The 23,841-nt window shown below is 44.2% G+C and overlaps 1 protein-coding gene across 1 annotated transcript in view; it reads right to left on the reverse strand.

Annotated features, from left to right (window-relative positions):
* TTC39C (tetratricopeptide repeat domain 39C) overlaps nucleotides 1-23,131 on the reverse strand; it is a 108,154-nt gene extending 85,023 nt beyond the window's left edge. The window contains exon 1 of the mRNA XM_058692482.1: nucleotides 22,968-23,131. Coding sequence (XP_058548465.1) covers nucleotides 22,968-23,131 — 164 coding nt within the window. The remainder of the gene's footprint in view (nucleotides 1-22,967) is intronic.
* Nucleotides 23,132-23,841: the final 710 nt, after the last annotated feature.

Raw genomic sequence — 23,841 nt, forward strand, 5'->3', positions numbered from 1 at the left:
AAACTGCAATTGTCCTGGAACACAGAGCAGATCCTAACTATATCTGCAATGTATTTCTCTAAAAAAAACTAAATATGGCAAATATTAGTATTTGTTACCTCTATGAAGGGCATCCATATTTTTATAATATGCTACACTTTTTTGTATGTTTAAAACCTGGAGTGATTTAAAGAGAAAAAGCAGTATCACACTACTATTTAAAATTACTAAAAGCTGGGGCGTCTGGGTGGCTCAGTTGGTTAAGGGTCCAGCTTCTGCTCAGGTCATGATCTCACGGTTTGTGAGTTCAAGCCCCGCGTTGGGCTCTGTGCTGACAGCCCAGAGCCTGGATTCTGCTTCGGATTCTGTGTCTCCCTCTCTCTCTGCCCTTCCCTCTGTTCACACTCTCTCTCTCAAAACTGAATAAACGTTAAAAAAAATTTTTTTAATTATTAGAAGCTTCGGGGCACCTGGTTGGCTCAGTTGGTTAAGCACCCAACTTTGGCTCAGGTCATGATCTCACAATTCATGGTTCGAGCCCCAAGTCGGGCTCTGTGCTGTCAGTTTGGAGCCTGGAACCTGCTTTGAATTCTGTGTCTCTGTCTCTGCCTATCCCCCACCACACTCTCTTTCTATCTCTCAAAAATAAACATTAAGAAATTTAAAAATTATTAAAAGCTTCAATTTCTCTCCTTGTTAAAATAACTAAAACAGGGGCACCTGGGTGGCTCAGTTGGTTGAGCCACCTACTCTTAATTTTAGCTCAGGTCATGAACCCTAGGTTGTGACATCTAGCCCTGCATCAGGCTCTGCACTGAGTGTGTAGGTGAGAGTCTCTCACCCTCTCTGCCCCTCTCCCTATGTGCCCTATCTCTCATAAACAAACAAACAAAGCAAGCAGGCAAACAAACCAGGGAAATAGGAGAGGGAAGAGGTCACTAAGAAAGTTCACAATTAATTAGCGATTCCTAACCTAGTTACAAAGGCCAATCCTCCTGCTGGACCGGAGTCAGAACGTGTCGCACCTACCTCCTCTGAGGGGGCAGAAGCACTCCTGCGCCCTCTCTCTCCTGCACCGTTACCACACTGCTGAGGCCCTGGCTGGGTGCTTTCTGCACTGCCCAGCCATTTACCAGAGCCCCATCAAACACGGGGTCTCTGCAAAGTAGAGACTAGTGTTCTCAAAAGCCAACAGTGGTTCTCTTCCTGTGCTAGCTAATCAATGCTAATCCTGTCATCAAGGGAAATAACCGAGTTTCTGCTATAATGGACCACATGTGTAGGCTGTTTTAGAAGCTACAATTAGCTGTGCTTTTAGCCTTGCTAGAAAGTAGGTGGGCTGATTTTGCAGCAGTGATCATTTTAACTGATGGCATTAGGAATCTAAGAAGTCATAAATTATGAAATGACATATAAATCAAAATCTCCTTTTCTAAAACAACTACTTCTGCGCCTCTCTCTGGTAAACTCAACAGTCCCTCATTTCCCGCACATTTTTTCTCGAACTCGATTCATTTCATTTCACTACTGTATCTCATGAGAACTCCATGAACACCAGTTTCATTTTAAACTAGCATCAAATAATGCTTCCTACAACCTACATTTCCTGTTGGTAACTGCTCTAAACATAATCAGAAATTCAGAATGTAGCTCAGAAAAATATGGTACTACCATTTTAAATGGAGGTCTACAATTGTCCTTATTTTGTATGCATACACGCACACAAAATACACACCATAGTAGAAACTCAACCAATTTTCGCTCACCTAAATCTCCAGATGAACCAACATTAGAGGGAGAAAAACAGATGCCCTTCACCTACTGAACACTCAAGCCAGTGGACTCTGCTCCTGTGCCAACGGAGACTCACTGGTGATTATTCCCAAATGTGTTTGTGCCTACTGATTTTATGACTGAAGTGATAGGATTCATTTTTTATTATGCAGATAGATGAAATTAGGGTACGAAAAAAGTACTACATAGGTGAAAAATAATTAAATACTTTGAAAAATCTGATGAAGGCACAGGACTTTAAAAGTCTCTCTTGGGGGGCGCCTGGGTGGCGCAGTCGGTTAAGTGTCCGACTTCAGCCAGGTCACGATCTCGCGGTCCGTGAGTTCGAGCCCCGCGTCAGGCTCTGGGCTGATGGCTCGGAGCCTGGAGACTGTTTCCGATTCTGTGTCTCCCTCTCTCTCTGCCCCTCCCCCGTTCATGCTCTGTCTCTCTCTGTCCCAAAAATAAATAAAAAATGTTGAAAAAAAAAATTAAAAAAAAAAAAGTCTCTCTTGGATTAGTGAGGGTGAGGGGACAACATACTTGTAAAACCAAGGAGCTTCCACCCAATTGCTTTGGCTTCAACATCTGGCTCCACTTTACAGCCCCCGATATTGAGGGATGCCTGGGTGGCTCGGTAGGTTGAACTGAGCTGAAACTTGGTTTCAGCTCAGGTCATGATCCCAGGGTCATGGGATTAAACCCTGCATCGGGCTCTACGCTGAGTGTGGAGCCTGCTTGGGATTCTCTCTCTCCACCCCCTCTGCTCCTCTCCCCTACTCGCACGTTCTTCTACTAAAATAAAAATTAAAAATAAATAAAGCCCAGGATCTTGAAAATCACAGGAATGCATCAGAGGTGTGGTTTAGGCAAGAAAGCCAACTTGAAAATCCACAGCAAATTCCCAAAGGGATGGTCCTGGTCATACAGCACAAGTCAGAACAAATGTTTACTCAATGTTCTTCCATTTTTACAATCTCAAATTAAATAATCAATAGTGGTCCAATCACAGTGGATAAGAGGCCTCCAATATACTCAACTAGCTACTTTAAGTCCTTTTTCAATATTCAATACCACATGTTTCTTTCCCAAGAGAGTTAAAACACTTGGTGCAACATTTCTCAATTTATGCCAAATTGGTAAAGAAACTGTTATATTACTTAATCCTTCCAATGTGTTCCTCATTCTGTATTCCTTCTCTCAGTAGCAGCACAATCTAGCTAATGACCCCCAACATTCTCCACTCCTCCTCCAACAAACAAAAGTTAAACCAAAGCCAGACAGTCCCATTGATTATACTTCCTAAAAGCTTTCACGTATATTGTTCCCTACCCTAGCAGGGCCCACATGGTCTAAAACAACTGCTACCGTGTTTTCTGAGCTCCAGATTTACTGTGTATGCTGCCCCCAGAATTAACTTTCTAGAACAAAATCCCATCACTCTTCTGCTCAAATGCCATCAATGACTCCCTACTGCCCAAGAGACAAGGCTAAAATTGCGTGGTTCTGTATACAACACGGACCCCCACCCCCAAGACCTACTTTACTGGCATGGACCGCCGTCACTGCTTTTAATACACGTCTCTACGTGCAGCTAGGGAGCAGCATGCCCCTAATACAAAGTGTGCAGAGTCAGAGGCCGCTCCTCACCCGAGAGCCCCAGGCTACTTCCCTACTTATCCTCAGGCCACCTCCTCTGACACTCCCCTAATTCCAGGGTCCTGGGTTCAAATTCTGACTCTGCTGAGCAGGCCTGAAAAAACAATCTTCTGAGCCTCCATTTCCTTATTTGTAAAATAGGGGGAAATGGCAATGTCTATCTTACAGGGCTGCAGGGATGACTGAATAAGGACACACAGCACAGTGCCTGGCTCACTCTAAGTCCTCAATAAGGTCTGGCATCCCTGTTACTATGGACTCCATTACATACCCACACCCACCCCCCAAATCTGTTTGTTAAAGTCCTAACCCAAATGTGACTGTATTCAGAGACAGGGCTTTTAGGAGGTAATTAAGGCTAAATGAGGTCATGAGGGTAGGGCCCTAATCTTGTAAAACTGGTGACTTTATTAGAGAAAATGAGACCTCGCCCTCTCACTCTCCACACGTACTCTGAGAACAGACCAGGCCAGGACAGAGTGAGAAGGTGGTCCATCTGCAGGCCAACAAGAGAATTCTAGCCACTACCTGACCACGCACCCTGATCCTGAACATCCAGCCTCCACAACAGTCAGAAATTACATTTCTGTTATTAAGCCACCACTCCATGGTATGGCAGCCCACGCAGACTAAAACGCTGCTTCTGGTTTCTAGTGTCATGATGGGATTTCATTTAAATGAACTGCTGTGAGGAGTTTCCTCACCACACTGGTACCTCTTTCAGGTCAGAGAATGGATATTATACACCTCTGTCTCCTCCTAGCAGCTGCTGTGGTGATTTGAAAACAGTAGATGTTCAATAAATGTATAAATTTTTAAAAATTTTCTTTTAATGCTTAATTATTTTTGAGAGACAGAGACACAGAGCACGAGTGGGGAGGGGCAGAGAGAGACAGAGACAGAGACAGAATCTGAAGCAGGCTGTCAGCACAGAGCCTGACGTGGGGCTCGAACTCACAGGCTGTGAGATCATGACCTGAGCCAAAGTCGGACGCTTAACTGAGTCACCCAGATGCCCCCAAAAATGTATAATCTATTAATGAACATAATGAGGATTTGGTTTTATGCAAACATTACCTTTATATAGAACCTGATGTTGAATTATAAGAGCTAAATGTCCTCACTAGACCTGCTTTGGACTATTCAGAGTATGTGGATGTGCTGTATGGCAAATGTCACTTTGTTGTATTTTACTGACCCCAAGTGAGGTCCCACCTGCAGGGAAGTCTCTGTATGTAGCCTGAAGAATGAAAGAAGTTGAAGGTCTTTCTCTTAACCTGACCCATGGTACCTGCCTTCCACAGCTGCACAGCAGCACAAAATACTGTTATCCCTTTATGACCACTAGGAGTACACAAAGCAATCTTGCCACCATCCACACTTTACTACCATCATACATTTGTACCAAATTTTGTATTTCAAAAGGGATCATATACAGTGTCAGAGCGCTAAATGGAGAATACCAAGTGAACCCTACACAGAATGTCTGATGTAGGCAAGCCTTACAAAAAAGTGAGAAATCCATTCAGAGTGTTATCTAATTCTCCTACTGAGAGAGTTCATTTGAGATCCTGCAATGCTACCTTCTAATCCCCCAGACCAATCCCCTACCACAAAGAAGCCACACATTTGAAGGGTGGGGGATGCATGGCACATATAGTGGGATCCCAGTAAAACCCATGTTTGAAAACAAGGACCACTCACACATCATTTAGGGACTAAGCACATACTACTTGCCAGACATTAGGCTATGCGCTGGGGATAAAATAGTGAGGAAATCACAGAGTGTTTCATCTCAAGGAACACAGTCTAATGGAGGGGAGTGTTAGGCTAGGAAATGCAGGCATTCCAAATGCTTGCTTTACAGAGTCATGCAGGATCCCAAAAAGGACCATGCAAACTGAAACCATGCAAAATTATCTTAATAATAAAGGGGAAAAACTACAATTGTGCTGTGTGCGACCTTTAAAATTTTTTTATCAAAACATTAAACCCACCATAAATATTATACTTAATGGTTAAAGACTGAACAATCTATTCAATGTAGTACCAGAAGGCATCCAAAAATAGAAAGGAGTATGTAAAATTATCTCTATTCGCACATGACATGATCATTTATGTAGAAAATCCTAAAAAATACCACAAAAATGTTAAAATAAATTCTGCAAAATATCAAGATATCAAATCAACACCCAAAAGTCAGTTGCATTTCTATACACTAGTAATGAACAATCTGAAAAGGAAATTAAAAAAATAATTCCACTTTTAATGGCATCAAAAAAGATAAAATATTTAGGAATAAACCAAGGAGATAAATACTTGCATACTAAAACCTACAAAACATTTCTGAAAGAAATCAAAGACACTAATTAATGGAAAGGCATCCTGTGTCATGGATTATATTGCTAAAATGTCAATACTACCCAAAGCTATCTACAGACTCAATGCAATCTCTATTAAAATGCCAATGATGTTTTTTGAAGAAATAGAAAAATTCATCCCAAAACTCATAAGGAAAATCAGTGGATCCTGAATAGCTAAAATGATCTTGAAAAAGAACAAAGTTGGAGTTCTCATACTGACTCTGTACTACAAAACTACAGTAATCAAAACAGTGTGCTACTGGCACAATGACACACATATAGACCAATAGAATAAAACAGCCAAGAAATAAATCCTCCCATATATGGTCAAATGATTTTCAACACAGGTGAGAAGACCATTCAATCAGAAGAGTGTTTTCAAAAATCAGTACTGGGAAAAACTGGATACCCATATGTGAAAAAAAGAAAAAAAATCACGTCGAATGCTTACCTTATACCATATACAAAAATTAACTCAAAATGGACATAAGCTTAAGAGCTAAAACTAAAAAACTCTTAGAAGAAAACATTGGGGGAAAGCTTCATGCCATTAGGTTTGGCAAGCATTTCTTGGGTGTGACAGCAAAATCACAGGTGACTAAAGAAAAAATAAATTGGACTATGTCAAAATTAAAACCATCCCTCAAAGGCCACTATCAACAGAGTGAAAAGGCAACTGCAATCCCTGAATAGAAAATATTTGCATATCATATCTGATAAGGGTTAATATCCAGAATATATAAAGAAATCCTACAACTCAACAAAACAAAAAACAGCTTGATTAAAAAATGGGCAAAGCACTTGAATAGGTATTTCTCCAAAAAAGATATACAAGTGACCAACAAGCACACAAAATACAACTCAACACCAGTAATCATTAGGGAAATGCAAATCAAAGCTACAATGAGATATCACCTTATACCCATGAACATGACTACTATCAAAAAACAAAGAACAAGTTTTAGAAAAGATGAAGAGGAATTAGAATCCTCGTGCACTGTTGGCGGGGATGTAAAATGGTGCAGCCACTATGAAAAACACCATGGCAGTTCCTAGAAACAGAATCACCACATGATCCAGAAATCCAGGATATATACTTCTGGGTATATATCCAAACGAACAAATCAGGACTTCAAACAGATGCTTGAATGTCCATATTTTAGCAGCATCACTCACAATAATCAAAAGGTAGAAGCAACCCAAGTATCCATCAATGGATGAACAGATAAAATGTGGGATATACATACAACATACATATATACAGAATGTAGTATATACATACAATGGAATATCATTCAGCCTTAAAAAGGAAATTTTGATGCACACTACAACATGGATGACCCCTGAGGACATTATGCTAAATGAAATAAACCAGTCTCAAAAGGACTAATACTGTATAATTCCACGAGGTACCTAGAGCAGTCAAATTCAGGGAGATAAATAGAATGGTGGTTGCCAGGGATGAGGGAAGAAAGGAATAGGGATTTAGTATTTCATGGATAGAGTTTCCATTTGAAGATGAGAAAAGTTCTGGAGACGGACTGTGATGCAGTTGTATAACTGTACTTCCTACCACTGAGCTGTACACTGAGATGGCTAAAATGGTAAACTTTTTCCTATGAGTGTTTTATAATTAAAGAATTTTAAAACATTAAAAACTTACAAATATACAGGGACATGAAAAATATACAGGAAAATTTAGTGGGCTATAAATTAATTTTTTAGGCATTGGCATTAATGTACTTTGCTTCTTTGTAATGTACTTTGCTTCTATTAAGAATATCTGAACAGCCCACTTGCCTTCTTGTCACGTAATTTAACGATGCACAGTGAGCATTTTTGCTAAGGCTGCATGAATTGTACTTCTTACTAAGTATGAATTTTAGTCTTTGTTGTGAAATACCAGAGACTTTTTTTTTTCTAAATGTTTATTTTTGAGAGAGAAGGAGAGCAAGCAGGGGATGGGCAGAGAGAGGGGGACAGAGGATCTGAAGTGGGTTCTGCACTGACAGTGGAGAGCCCCATTTGGGGCTTGAACTCACAAACTGTGAGATCATGACCTGAGCCAAAGTCAGAGGCTTAACCAACTGAGCCACCCAGGTGCCCCATCCAGAGTCTTTAACATGAAATTTTTTGCCTGCATCACCAACTCTGGGACATCTACAACTTTTTCCTCACATCGCTTTCCCCCTCTGTGTCAATAAGAATGCCTTCACCAGGCACCCATGGCCACATGTGTCATCTCTCAAAAGGTGGCAGGGACATTCTCACATTAGCTTTTCCTTCCATAACTCCATTTATGTTTGATTCATATCTCAACTCCAATATTATCACTTCTTGCTGAACTTTCATCTTTGTTGGCCAATTCCCCCTTTCAGTTATCCATTTTTGTGAAATGTCATATGGGTTTATCCCTACGAGGCAAGGAGGCACACAAGGACACACTTCGCGGTCTGTGTGGGAAATGAACAGGTAGATGCACAGTGACCAACACAGGCAGACTCTGATAGAAGTGACATGGTCACTGACCATGATGTGTATCTGTTATACATGCGAGGACTTGCAGGCTGAAGCCAGCAGCTTGTGTATACCGTTACTCACAGTTCAAACATGGGGTAACTGAAATCTGAGCCCTGTTATCTGGTCTTACTTAACTAAACTCTGGTAACTGAAACCCATACAGATCAGAACCAAGCAAAGCGAGTGCTATCTCTGTATAATTACAAACTGAGATAAGACGACCAGAGGAAAGGAACAGGATTTGTGGAGAACCTTCACGAATCTGAAGACCATGGTGGTTAGAGGTCAAAGAGCAGAGCAACAGCACAGCAATGCAAGAAGAGGCTATAGAAGGATAAAACTTGGCAAAGTATTGATATTTTAAATAAAGGTTAATATAGATTCTACAGCTTGTTAAGACCGAAATCACTGTCAATTTAAAGCAATTTTACTTTTCATTTTTAGATAAAGCATCAGATGAAAAACAGAGCTATTAGTCTATTTCACAGGATGAGCTCACTGGGCTTTGTACAGCTATAACCTATAAGGAACACAAGGACAATATTGAAAATAGAAGAAAAAAAAAAAAAAAGATTAGGCAGTAGATGGTCAAGGGACCAACCGAGCAGGGCCGAGCCACACCACAGAGTTCCTGTGGGAGGTTCTAGTCCTAATCCTGAGAGCAGTGGTAGGCTGTATTCATTTCCTGGGGCTGCTGTAACAACTTACCACCAACCTGGTGGCTTACAACAACAGAAATTTCTCTCTCCCAATTCTGGAGGCCAGAAGCCTGAAATCAGTTTCCTCGGGCTGAGGTAAGCTGGTGGCAGGTCTGCACTCCCTCTGAAAGCGTTAGAGGAGAATCCATTCCCCAGCTACTGCAGCAGTAGTGTGGTGTGGTACTCGTGACCACTGCATTCCTGGGCTTATGGTAGCCATAAGCATCTTCAAATTTTCTCTCTGCTCTGTTTTCCTATCAGCTTCTTCTGTGTGTAAAATCTCCCCCTGCTGCTCTCTTATAAGGACATGAGTGCATCGATCTAATCTGGGTGGATTAGAGATACAGCTGGGTGATCCTGCCATCTTAAAGCTTTAACTTCATCATATCTTTTCAAAGACTTTTCCTTGGGGCGGGGGGGGGGGGGGGGTGGTGCTATATAAGGTAATACTCTGAGATTCCAGGGATTAAGACACAGATACTGTTTTGGAGAACCGTTTTTCAGCCTAGCACAGAGGCAACATAATTAGACTCACACTGAAAAGATCACTATGGTGAGAGGTGCAGAAGGAACAGGGGTTATGAAGAAGACAGCTGGGCTACTGCAATGATCTAAGTCAGAGGAGGCTTGCACTAACTAGGTGCTGGTGGTGGAAAAGAAGAGAAGTGAATGGCAAGAGAAACACAGAGGGTGAGTAAGACAGAGGAGGTGCCAAGAGAGCCTTCTAGACTTCTGGTATGTATAACCTTGTTTCAAGTGGAGCACGAGAAGACCAAACGTGCAGTAGACCACCAAGCTAAACAAGGGGCCCGCAATACTGCTGGGTAATGCTCAACAATAACAAGAGGACTCTTTCGGAGAAAGCAGGGGAAATAGCATACACTCTGGGAATGGGCTCAGATCTTCCACTCACCATCTTTTTAACTTGTGTTCTGTTAGCCTTCCCGTTGTCGCATGCAAAGTGATAACACTACTATTTATCCTCAAGGCTGTGCAGAGAATTGGGATTAAGGGTGAAATGCACGTGACACAGTGCGCATTAACAGTAAACATTGATTACCCACTTGATTACCACTTGATTACCATTTGCCTGCACAGTAACGCAAGCAAAAACCAAGACTGTTGTCTGATTACAAGACTGTAATACTTTTAACTTTATTCCGATTCCTCTCTAGCTTTGCTAATTCGTATTCATTTATTGCTAAGGCCTGATGCTCATTTAGAGTTACTGATCTATTCTGAAAATAACTCTTCGGGCTAAATAAAGTCAACTTTTTTTAGTTTTCCTAATTCTGTCATTAATGTGTATCAAATATCTTCCCAACTCATTAGCATTAGCTCCTTCTCCATCATAAATCACACAAATAGATAACTCAATCATCTCCATTCTATACCAATATCAGGCTGACCAGCATCATTAGCAACTTCCAAAGAGATCACCCAAAAAAATTTTATCGATTACCTAAGAAGCCTTTCCAACCAATCCTCCAACAGGGGTTATCTTTAAAATAACAAAATTGCTCAACATATTTTCTCATCTTTGAATTATAATAGGGTCCCTGTATTATGTGTCAATAATCCACACACTGCATGAATACTTTAATTGAAGATTAAACACAGCTGTTTATACAAGCAATTCAAATACTATTTTATATAATCAATTCGAAATTTCAGATTTCTCTATTACTCAAAGACTTCAAAGTGAAACTACAGGCGTATTCTTCATAATAAACTTTTAGTAAAATAGGTGTTAGTAAACAACACTGAACTTCATATGGAATTGTGGGTCTCTCACCAGGGAACCTATATTTTTCCTTTAGTTTTTAGAAGAACACAGGCCCAAGAAAATTTCATTTGTGTTTCCTTCATTCTTCATAAGCTTCCTTAACTATAAATGTAGGCTTACACAGAAAGCTCTGATGAGGTCTGGTTTTATTTCACTCTAAAATAAAATCCAACATTCCTCTATTGAGAGAAAAACTCACAATTTCAAGTTAGAGACAACAACTCTCTTATCAGCTTAAGCCCAGATCTGAGATGCCACACAGGGGCTACAGAAAAAACACCCAAACCATTCTTTCATTTCTTGCTATTTTTACATGAGCAATTTCACCAGAACAAGAACTTCTTAAGAATTCCAACATGACAGATCCCTTGGCTAAAACTTTAGACAGCCATGGCCCCTCTCTCATGGCCCTTCTTTTTCTGCGCTACATGAAAAGAAATCATTTCTTGCTCAAGGTGTGATTTTGATAATTCAAAGTAATGAGTGTCTCATCAATCATCAGTCAATAAATAACCAAAAAACATTTGGATCTTTGTGGTCAACAGCTGAAGCAAATGACATTCTAGATATCAACAAAACTCCTTCCTGGGCAATAAAACTGGTGCACACTTTGCTATAATGCAAAGGAAAGGGAGAAACCCAATTACTCCAACAACCGCAGGCCTACAAAAAAGCAGCCTCATCCTCACCTTGGATAGTTCCAGAGTCACAAGCATGCAGCTGAATTCAACCTGCTTCTTTGAGACATAAATAAAGAAGGTGAGCATGATTTACAAGAAGCAAAGATAAAGTCCTTTCTTGCTCCAGAGATCAGCTGACAATACAGAACCTGAGGTTCTGCAATTCACTGTTCAGAATGGGGAGGGGGAAGAAACACTTGAAGCCTTGACAGTGACTCATTATACCAGGAGCAATCCTAAAGAGGTCAAGCAGCATGGATTTTAGTTTAATCCAACTGTTTCTCAAAACCTGAATCTCTGTCATTTAGCAAATTCAACTTGGATTCAGATACAAAACATCATTTTCCCTCATTCTCTGCCCTGTTAGAATAGCACCAAAACTTTTACTTGTGATAAAGATAAAATGATACAAACATTTAAAAATCTGTTTATCTGGTGATGGTTACTTTTGGAGGAGTGATCTACTTGAAGTAAAACTTGGAGGGCTGCTATAGGAGGCAAGAAAGCACAATTACAAAGCAAAAGGCCTCTATCTAGATGGCAAGAAGGCTGACGTGGGAAAGGCAGCAAATCATGGTCGTGAACTGTAGGAACTCAGAGACGGACACATCATGCCCAGACTCAAGTTTCCTGGAGCCCCACCCAGCAAGGAACAGGATGGTGCCATCAAGAGCTGAAGAACAGGTTGAACTAACATGTAAACATGTATTATGGGATGCAGCTGACATCACAGTTGAGGGTGGGACAGGAGAAGTTCTACATCTGTGTATGGAGGCACCCTATCAGAGATGAAATGCTATATGTGGGTGTTTCCTGCTTGCTGCTTCTAAGCACAATGGAACAGAAAATCATCATGAAGCATTCTGCCCTATTTCCTCCCAATTGAGAAGAATCACTTTGTCATCTCCTTGGCTGTGTAACTTTGGGGTAACTGTGTCCTGATTCCTGGGGATTTGGCCTGTGTGTGTGTGTGTAACCTACTTAGCAAAAAGCTTGCTCACTCCATGAGAAGGATGTGGACCCATGCACCAGTTTATACCCGGAGATTAAAAATTAAGAAGACTTGAGTGGAGACAGGGAAGACAGACTAGGGCTCTGAAAAAAAGTCACCTAAGGATGCAAAGACATGGGTCCTGCAAGCTAGCCCCACAGTGACAAGAAGAGAAGGGGTTCTCCACCCACATGGCGGGAGACAGAAGAACCAGTTCTAAGAGCCCTTCCTGGAGCTCTCTGGGCCCTAGAAGCAGGCATGGGGCAGGAGGGAGAGGGAGAGAGAGATCTGGAAAAGCCAGTGTATAGGAGTAGTGACGCGTGGGGCCCAGCACCGGAGGCACCCCACCCGGGGCTCTGTCACAGATGCAATGGAGGACCCGCCTTATTCACCACACTCCTTCAGCAGCAGCAACAGCAGCCTGGGCAGCCCTTCTCCTCCTGTCACCAGAAAGACCTCACCCTTGTGCTGCTCCCTGCAGCCTCAAGCTTCCAGCTGCAGAGACCAAACCTTGTCTTGAGCCTCATGCCCCCAAGCTCAGTGCCTCTCAATAGAGGGGTTTCGGAAATCCACGGTGACATTTGGGGGCAACACAGTGACAACAGTGGAATGGGCCATGGATGTAAGACACCCTGCAACGTGGGAGAGTCCTGGACCTTGTCCCATGTCCTGCACAACTTCTCAACAACTTTTGAACCCTACTTCCATTGGCAATGAAGTACAAGGTCATGCTGGCACTGTTTAAATATACGGTTTACCGGGGCGCCTGGGTGGCGCAGTCGGTTAAGCGTCCGACTTCAGCCAGGTCACGATCTCGCGGTCGGTGAGTTCGAGCCCCGCGTCAGGCTCTGGGCTGATGGCTCGGAGCCTGGAGCCTGTTTCCGATTCTGTGTCTCCCTCTCTCTCTGCCCCTCCCCCGTTCATGCTCTGTTTCTCTCTGTCCCAAAAATAAAAAAAATAAAAAATAAAAAAAACGTTGAAAAAAAAAATTAAAAAAAAAAATAAATAAATATACGGTTTACCAAGATTTACTCACAATTTTAGAGAAGTATGTCACCAACAGCAACATGGCTTGTGGCACGGGACACAGCAGCAACACCAGCCAGCATGTGTGGCCACCTCATGCCAAATGGAGCAGGGATTTTGAAAGTTCCTTTAAATACGTTTAAAGCCAAACAAATTTTTAAAGAGCCACGAAATACTGGATACCAATTATTTTCACTAATAGATTTCATTTTTGCCATCCTATATTCGAAATTTGTACCATATTGAGTTTCATCACAAAAAGTGAATAGAGAAATTATTTGGGGTTTTATTCTTACTCTCATACTGTCCTCACCCCCTTATCCTCACCTCAACTTCCCTATAAGCCTTTTTAATTCATCCTCTCATCCTAGACCGCTGTTACAGGTTTGGTTTCCAAAGCACTTGGCTTGGCGACAGATTTAAAGACGGGAGACCTATTTTCTGAGACACGCTGTCAGCACACATCCCATGTCCCAGCGCAGGAAACCCATGATTTTGATGCTATCCTGACACAGGCAGCCTAGCTCATTGCGAAAATGTCACACTTCCTTGCTTGCTCAACTTCAACAGTGTTTTTGGAGTTGACGTATTATCCCTACTTCAGTGAAGGTATTTCCCCACCTCTTTTATTTCAAAGTGCACCAGCTCTCTCTCATTTTTCTATGGAATGGCTTCTTGATCTTTTCTTAAAGGTAGTCCTTACACACAGGCGCGAGCACCTAACTTCATCATCTGATGAAAGAGTAGCGACCATTTATATTTTAAAATACATGCAATTTTTATATTACGAATTTTTTTTTTCTCCTTTAGAATAGCATTTGGGCATTCTATGGACCTTTAGACACTGTGAACAGGTCATGTCATCTGCCAATTTTATTTTAGGATCACAGGAGGGGAATTACAATATATTATAAAAAGAGGGCATCAGATCTGATACAGTTGAGAGCCCCTGCTCCCAGCCACCAAGTTCTTCCCAAGACCAGTTCTTCCTGAAATTCAGGACAGGGATTTGGGATCAGGGAAGCTAGAGTCCTGCCTTCTCCCGCCTAAGAGGCAAGTATCACTGGAACACGTCATGCCACCCCTCCCCCCCCCAACCAAGAGTATCCCAGAGCCTTGGAGGTGACTGATAACAGACAACAAAGGACTGGCCGCTTAGCATAGGCTGCCTCTTAACCACACACAACACTGAGCAGAGGACAGCTCAGTCAGAGGACGGCAATCCCCAGCGCTGCCACGCCCCCCGCCCCCCAGGGCCACTTCATCAGAGCACTCCTCCTTCCTTCTGACTGCACCTGTCAAGGCCAGCGTGTGCTCAGTGGCAGCTTTGCTCCCTATTGCCCTACACGAAGCACCGGGTAGCCTGAATGCACCAAAGGAAAGAGGCTGACAGGCCAGACAGGAGTTCTGTTCTCTGGTTCTGAGAAGCAGTGTGTCAATTCCGGGGGCACTGGTATTGCTCTAGAGCACCTGCACTGAGTCAGGAGACCCGCCCGCATACATCAGCATGGGGAGGGGGCTGAGTAATCGAGCTTCCAGAGCTCCTAAAGATCATGACCCCTGGGCTACACTTGCTGACTGGCAAATAAAGGGATGCGGATATGCCCAGAAGACCTCTTGGACCTCACATTATTCCAGCAACTTTAGAAGAAGGCCAGGAATCCCTGACCAGGGAGTCCACCTCTCTCTACTGTCTTAGTTCGCTCATACCAGAGAGATAGCTGTGCAAACAGTGTCCAGCCATCACCAGTGAAGAAAGGGATGGAAGGAGCCTGTGGGGGCACTGAGGCCTCATACCATCTCTTCACAGACATCTGAGCTGCATCTTGGAGAAGTCAGAACAAGTTAGAGGATACAAAATACCCCAGCACAAGTGGGGAGCGGAATGAGGGAAGAGTCAGTGAAGCGGACAGGCCAGATCAGAGGACACCTATGCCCAGCTGGGACCTTTATCCTATAGAAAGACTGGGAGCCACAAAGGGTCTATAGCTTCGGGAGACTCCTTGCCCCCTGGCAGCCAGTCATGTTAGGGTGGTTTGCATATTACTGGGATGTCGCCCCAAAATGACCTTAGAGCACACAGGTGAGCATTTCATCCTGTAAAGGTTAAGAAGAGTGGTAGTATAGTGTAGCAGTCAAATACACAGACTCTGGCACCTGCTGGCCTGGGTTTGCGCCCAGCTCTCCCACTCAACTGTGGAAGCTTGGGCAGGTCATCCAGAGTAACTGTGCTCCCCCCGCTGCAGCCCCTGTGAGAAGGAGATAACAAGAGCACCCCTCACAGCGCTGCAGGAGGATCAAATAAAGAAGAACATTCCAGGACTGATGTGTGGCCTGGCATACAGTCCGCACCATCTACTATTAACCACTAGGTGAAAGTAAGCCACCTAAACCAGTGATTTCACAGACATCACAGCTGTGGACAAGACAAAGTATTAAAGGGACCATTTCTGAGGCAGACTGAAAGATATTAAGTAAAGCAATACCTCCTCAAAGGACCAGCTTCTCACCTTCGCTGTCCCACAAACAGTAGACAGAGTAGGGGTTTACTCTGTAATAACGGATCATCTTCCTGTAAGACAGGAGTAACTACCTGTTGTCTATGTGTATTTCTGGTGTTCTGAAATTCTTGAGCAAGGAGGAAGAGATGGAGAAAGCAATCTTAGCTAGGGAAAAGCACTGAAATGGCAAACCATCAACCACCTTTACACACAAAGAAAAGCCCCTATTTCAATTTCCAAATCAGCTGCCGGGCAGTTTTGACTTTCTCCTCTGACACACCAAATTTATGGCTAGTTCTACACAAAGGTATTTTTTGTAATTATGTATGGTGAGGCATGTCAAGCATACTTATTGTAGTGATCATTTCATAATAGGTACAAATGTCTTACGTTGTATACCTGAAATTAACATGTCAATTATACAATTTTAAAAAATGCAACAAAGTCCCTTATTCAAAAACTGGAATGCATCCCCCCTCCCAACATAAAAAGGCTTTAAGTATTCCCATGTTTGCCCACAAAGGCAATTCAATCCCAAATCGGACCTATGTCCTGGATGAACAGTATACTAAGAATTCAGGGAACAGAGTAAGTGGTGGAAAAGGTAGAAGACCAAGAGCAGAGCCCCCCACCCAACTCCAGCCCCTCTCCCAGGGTAGATCTGGCACTAGGCAAAGTTTTGACATAAGAGGGGAATTCTCTGCTGCCCAGCCATCTACTTTCTGTACATCCTTTATATTCTCCTCTAAAGCTCTTCTCAGTATTAGCCTCTTCAAAGTTCCACTGCTGTTGCTGGGTAAGGAGAGGGATCCTGGCAAAGGAGACTAGGGTGTGAAAATGGAGCTACAACAACCTGAGCAAAGATCTGGACCTCTTAAATATGGTATGTTTGGGGATCTACAAGTGGTTTCAGGTAACTAGAACAGAAAGTGTTCTATGCTTCAATATTCTTTCTCTCTCAGAGGACCTGGGTGGCTCAGTTGGTTCAATGTCCGACTCTTGATTTGGGCTCGAGCCACAAGCTCACAGTTCTTGGGTTCAAGCCCTGCATCAGGCTCTGCGTTGACAATGTGGAGCCTACTTGGTATTCTCTCTCTCCCTCTCCTCCTCGCTTTCTCTCTCAAATAAAGAAAAACACAAAACTTCATTTCAGTGAGTGTAAGTCCCCAAACTACTTATTAATGCAGTATGCAGGACTCCGAACACAGATTCTTTTAAGGCTTATATCTTTAACTTTGTGGATATAAATGTGTGTGTGTGTGTGTGTATATACACACATATATACACCTATACTATACTCCCAGAATATTCACTTTTTCTGGGGATTTCCTACATATAGGTTCTCCCATTAGTCTACAGTCAGTTACATTTTTAAGAGAATCCCAATTAAAATGAATATTTAATTGGAACCTTTCTAGAAAGTACAATAATTGGGGGGTCGGGGGTGAATGAGTGTTTAAAAAACAAAACACAGCCCTAAGTTGAGGATGGAAAAAACGCAACAGAGGAGTTTCCTGTCTTTCCTGCCAGTTCCCTTACACCATTTCTGCTTTTCATTGCTTCTCCTTTTCTTAATTTCTGCAACTATGGATTCTCCATAAACTCTAGCAGCAAGGTACGAACATGCTGTTGTCTGGGAACAGCCAGATCATGCAGAAAACACAGGTGGCCTACAAGCTCTTCCTGTCCTCTAATGTACCTACCCCAGTTTTGGGCTCAGGCTCAGGTGCCTGCCGGCCCAGGTTTCTTACAGAGGCTTTTGAGTTTTTCCAGACAGAACTCTGGTTTGTACCAGGGGTCAGTCATGGTTTTGTTTTTGTTTTTTCTATGAAGGACCAGACCATAAATATTTTAGGCTTTCTAGGCCATATGGTCACAGCTATTCATTACTGCTGCTGTACTGCACAAGCAGCCACAGAAAATACATAATCAAGTGAGAGTGGTTGGGTCCCAATCAAACTTTATTTACAAAAACAGCTGGCCAGATCTGGCCCATGGGCCATACTTGGCAACCCCTGTATTATATGGATACATTTCTACAGCAAGACCGACTTTAATCAACATGCTCACAAATAAGACACAGGTCATATGGCTTTGTCATGGGTGCCGTAAAAGATGTTAGACAATTAGGATCCATACTTTCATTTTAAATGTAAACATATTACCTTACCACGAATTTTTCTTGCCTTTTGTTTAGTAAATTTTTGCCATTTTTATAATTTAAAAAACAAAAATGTACTCCGTAATACAACCACTTACAAATTCTATAACAAATCCAAATGTATGCATATTTATACTCAATGAACATTCCTTATAAACACTATATGCTTATATGCTTGTTTTAATGGACAATGACTTTTTAATAATACTTTCTAGTAACACCTACAGCCAGGAATTAGTGGTAGTGTTGGCAGGCTAAGAACACAGGTGTTTTAAAGTCAGAAATAACACCAGAAGTTAAAGCAGGAGGAGATGATAGTAACAAGGGGAGGAGGGGGGAAAATGTCCCACCTGTGAAATGAAAGCTACAAATTTCATTTTGGCCAGGAGCCCCAAATGTCTCCTGTCTTCCTCCTATCTCAATATGCTTCACCTCTCCTGACAGTAAAAAAGTAACACTGCAAGCCAAAAACAGAAAAGCATGTCAAGAGTTTATCATGGACGTGAGGGCCGCAATGAGGAACGCGGTCATTATAAAATGGGAGTTGCCCAGACCACTAGCAGCAAAGTAACCCTGAAAAGCAGCGCTGACTCACAGGAAACACGGACTAACCAGTGATCTGAAAAAATAACAAATACAGAATAAGCCATCAAACAGGATGACCTAATAATATTGATCAGCTAGCTCACAGGGCTCACCCATTTCACATTCCCATGTGGGCTTTTCACTATTTCCTAGGCTTCCCTTTCCACCCCACCTCCTGTCACATTTCCCTCCTCCCCGAACTTCTCCTCCCCCATCATCATGCTCAGACAGCAGTTCCCCTACAAAAGTGTGCTTCCAGCTGGGTTACAAGTTGCTGTCCTTCACACCTACAGGTCAGAGAAGCAGGCCATGGATACGCCTCCACACCATTGTACCTACCCCACAACACCTGATATCTAGTGCCTGTTCTTGTTCATGTAACGATCACCTAACCTATCGTGTGCCTCAATACCTACAGGTCTCAGTGTGTGCCACACATGTGAACATCAGTTAAGAGTGGTGTGTGGGGAGGGTGGCTAGTGAGCACTGCTGCACGAGATCACCAAGCCCAAAGATGAACAACAGGAATTTGATTTCAGGTGGTCAGTATCACGAAGGTACAAAGTTATGTCTTTAGGCTCAAAGCAGAAAGGGCCCACGGCAGCATCCATCTGCCTCCACCTCTGGGAACACATCTCCCACGTGCACAGATGGGGTCTCTGCACCAACAGGGCACCTTGTTACATTATTACTAGCGTTACAATAGAAGTAACAGTTACACTTTGAATCCCAACTACCGAGCCTCTTACAGCTCAAAAGAAAGGCTCTACTGTGCATTTATTTCTAATTCCTGGATCTGCGATATCTAAATGACACAATCCAGACTTTTGACTAATTCAGAATGGCCTTCATGATAATCAGTTTCTATGAAGTAACCATTTCTCATTCCATAGCTGTTGCTGAAACTTATCATCCCAGTAATGTAGCATGAGAAAATGACCTTAAGAACATTGTCACACCAGATACAAAATAGTCTTATTGTTAAACTGTAGTAGGATTTTGGAAGGTTTACTTGTAGGGAAAGGATGGTCTTCTGTGAGAACATAATCCTAACAAAGGAGAAAACCAAATTGCTCTGGAAAGAGCAGGTGGAGGTGCTCCTGGAATACTTACAATAAAGTCACTGCTGAGTTTTCCAGCAGGCCATTCAACTTTGGAACAGCAGTTTTCCACTAACATAGTAGGATCTAAATCTCTCATATGCACTATGTGAGGCTAACCTTAAATATAAAAGTTACCTGCATACAGGACATTTTTCCCTCTACTCAAACTATGTCATCAAGAAGGAAGCACAGGGTGGCTGGGTGGCTTGGTCGGTTAAGCGTCATACTTTGGTTCAGGTCACGATCTCAAGGTTTATGGGTTCGAGCCCCACGACAGGCTCTGTGCTGACAGCTCAGAGCCTGGAGCCTGCTTCAGATTCTGTGTCTCCCTCTGTCTCTGCCCCTCTCCTGCTCACACTCTGTCTCTTTCTCTCAAAAATAAAAAAGCATAAAAAAAGAAAAAAGAAAAGAAGGCACAGTTGTGGAGAAGGCATCAAGTATAAAGCTAGCTCGTGTTTACTGAGAGCTTACACCATGTCAGCTACCATGGATTATTTTTAATCCTAACGACCACATTATGATGTGCGCTACTCCCATTTTATAAGGAAGCAAATTTTGAGTCAGCACCTAGAAAAGTAGCAAAACTACAGTTACAACCTTGGTTGCAGGACGCTGGTCCACAACCACACCTGTACACAATTGTGTTCTCTAAAATCTGGATCAGCAGCACATGTGGGAAGTGGCAAGCGTGCAAGGCTTTCCCACGTCACAAAATGGATGATTCAAGGGAAAGCTGATGGGATAATGCTACCACTGTCCAGCCCTTCAAAAGCTTAAATTTCTGGAAAATAAGGTCAGAGGGCAAATCAAGATACAGTTGACCCTCGAACAATGTTGGGGTCAGGGGCATCAAACCCCTGTGCAGTCAAAAATCCATATGTAACTTCTGACTCCCCGAAAGCTTAACTGCTAGTAGCAAGACCACTGACCAGAAGCCTTACCGATAGCCAATATTTTGCATATTCTATGTGTTACATACTGTATTCTTGTAGCAAAGTAAGCTAGAGGGGGAAAATATGTTAAGAAAAATCACAAGTGAAAATATACTTACAGTATTAAAAAAATCCACATAGAAGTAGACCCATGCAGTTCAAACCCCTGTTACTCAACAGTCAACTGTATAGTAATTTTAGTGAGACAGGCCAAATGAGATAAGGAAAAGAGCCCTGATTTAGAACCACTGTGCTTGTGGCCTGGTCCTTGCTAAACACAGAGACTCAAGCCCCTCGTAATAAAATTAGCATGATGAAAATACAGCTCACCTTTTTGTTGTCCCTAGAATAGTAAGAATATAAAGGAATGAGCCCAGCACCGTGCCTGGCAAGAAAAAAGAGACTACAATAGTTTGTTTTCATTTTCAATTCCTATTTCAAAACCCGAGTAGACAGCTCCTGTCTATATACTGTAAATCTTCCCTGGACACCTTCCCCCTCCTCCACCCCCAACACACTCACCCACAGAGGAACTGTTTCCTAGGTGCATATCTGTTTCTGTGAAAAAATAAATTTCCTATCACTCAGAATCCGCCCTCTGCTAGGAGCACATAAAATTGTCTGGGTAACAGTATTTTTGCCTTATTTAATGCTTTCAATATACCAGAACCTACAAGTACTATTTAAGTACACTAAAGAAGTTTGGGGGAAAAAAAGATGACTAAAACCAGTAACAGAACATTTCAAAGCAATAAGTATTGAAATATGCAAGCACTGTATCTTGATCAGCAGCAGCTAAGGAGTAAACTTGACTCAGGCTTTCCCCAGCCCTCTCCTACACCACAAACTGGTAGTCTTTAAAAAAAAAAAAAAAAAAAAAAAAAAATCAGAGCACTATGTCAATCATACACTTTTTAAAAAATGTACATTCTCAGACTGAAATCAGACTGGTACGCTTTAAAAACAAAGGGTCCTGAGTAAAGCCAAGTTGTTTCCACTTTCAGATTTTTTATTAAAAAAGTGATCTAACGGTAAACTATCTTTAGGATAAAGTTTATTGTTGTGAGATATCTGCTTTGCCATTAAGAAGTGAAAGCCCAACCATAGAACCACCAGTCCGTGAAGTGTGAAAACATCAGGTGCCTGACGTCAGATACCTGACTGTATCCTTCCTCTCACAGACTGTGGCTCTTAACCACGGACACACATCGGTCCCTTATTCCTACCAAGCCACTCAGGTCTTAAGAAGTGTGACGCATATGGCTCCTAAACACCTACAGGGAAGCTGCTAATCAACATCCTTGAGACTGGGCAAATCACAAACTTGTTTCCTGAACCAGAAAGTAGATGCTTTGGGTCCCCAATGAAACTGAAGGCTCCTCCCACTCGCAGGAGACAACCAGATTTCAGTTCTTTCATTTTTTAGAAGGCGGATTTTAAGAAAGCAATTAACTGAGCACACGTGTTCTTCCTTCCACGCTTACGTATATTTACAATCCCTCCATTTTCTTAAAGTTAGACAAGTCCATCATAAACACACTCGCTTGAAAGGCATTAGCAACTCATTTTGAGGAATGAGTTCTAGAAGACAGGCAGAGAGAGGGGCGCAAGCCGAGTTCGGCCGAGTTTTCTTTTTAATTCCTGCACTGCCAGGCAGTTACGCGTTTATCTGTTTTCAAACAAGAGAAGCATCTAAGATGCACGATGATGCGAAGTAACGCGAGGCACCAGAACCCGGCACGAGGCAGCTGGTGTGCTCCGTGTCACAAAGGCTGCTCGGGCACAACACTGCGAGTTTGAGGCTCCCAGCTGCCTCCAATCGCATCCGGTCCCAGGTCCCAAGCCAACGGGCTCCGGACCCGGCGGCGGGAAGGCGACCCGCGAGAGAGAAGCGGACAAGCACTGGGTGCCCCTCTGGGGGGGCGGGGAGCGAGAAAGTGAGGAGAGACCGCAGGAGCGAGGGGGGACGGGTGGCGGGTCCCGCGCAAGGAAAGGACAACGGGGCGGGGGTGGAAAGGGGCGATGTGACAAAGGCGCAGAAGCGCCGGCTGCAGCGCAGGCCGAGGGAGGCGACCCAGGCACCGGGGCCGGGGAGGATTAGTGACCGACGGGAGGGGGAGGAGGCTTCTGGGGCCCGCGGCGGATTGCAGCGCGCGAGCCGGCCCCGAGGGGCGCGTGGCCGGGGCGGGGGAGGCGGGCGCGTCGGTCACCTGTATTGTTTGAAAAGCTGGTCCGACTCCCTGAAGCCGTTGTTGAGCAGCATGTTTATGCCGGCCAGGGCCAGCTCCGCGTCCTGCAGGGGCGCCGCCGCCGCCGCCGCGGCCGAGTCTCTGTCGTCCTGCCGCCGCGGCCGCTGCTGCTCCGAGCCGGCCATGGGCGCGCGAGGCTGTGCGCAGGGCCGAGGAGAGGTGGGGCGGCAGCTGCTGCGGCCCCCGCGCGCCCGGAGCCCGGCTCTACCTGCCCGGAGCGCCGCGCAGCCGAGCGGGGCGGGGGAGGGGCGGCGTGGGGCGGGGCGGGCCGGGGGAGGGGGGAGGAGCCGGGCCGGCTGCAGCGCGGCCGGGGACGTGAGCGCCCAGGCCGCCGCCGCCGCCGCCCGCCGCGGGGATTACTCAGCAGCCGCCCGCCCGCCTGCTCCTCCCGCTCCCTGCGAGACGCCCGCCTCGCGCGGGCACCCAAGAGGAATCCGTTTCCGGGTGTCTCTCACCCCGCCGAGACGGGGCCCGCGCGGCCGCCGCCCCTGCTTCCTGCAGCCCCCGCACGCCGCCGGGGTCCCTCTCGACCCGGGTCGCCACCCCGCCCGCACGTGTGCCTCGCCGCCCTGGGCCAGCGCGCCAAGCCTGCTCGGACACTCGCGAGGCACCGAGGCCCGGACTTTGACTCTTTCTTGCAAAAGAGCCAAGCCGGGGGTCGCGCGGAAACAGGCGGGTTGCAAAGGGAACTGGGAACTCCGCCTTGGATGCAGCGAGAGCGCGCGGCTGGAGACTACCTGGACGCACCCGGCACTCACACCTCTGACCCCCAGCGCAGGAAACCCAACGCTGCTGGCGCCCACGACCCCCAACTTTAAACGGATCTTGGGCCCGC

The sequence above is a fragment of the Neofelis nebulosa genome, chromosome 11, assembly GCF_028018385.1.
Source record: "Neofelis nebulosa isolate mNeoNeb1 chromosome 11, mNeoNeb1.pri, whole genome shotgun sequence".
Classification (NCBI taxonomy): domain Eukaryota; kingdom Metazoa; phylum Chordata; class Mammalia; order Carnivora; family Felidae; genus Neofelis; species Neofelis nebulosa.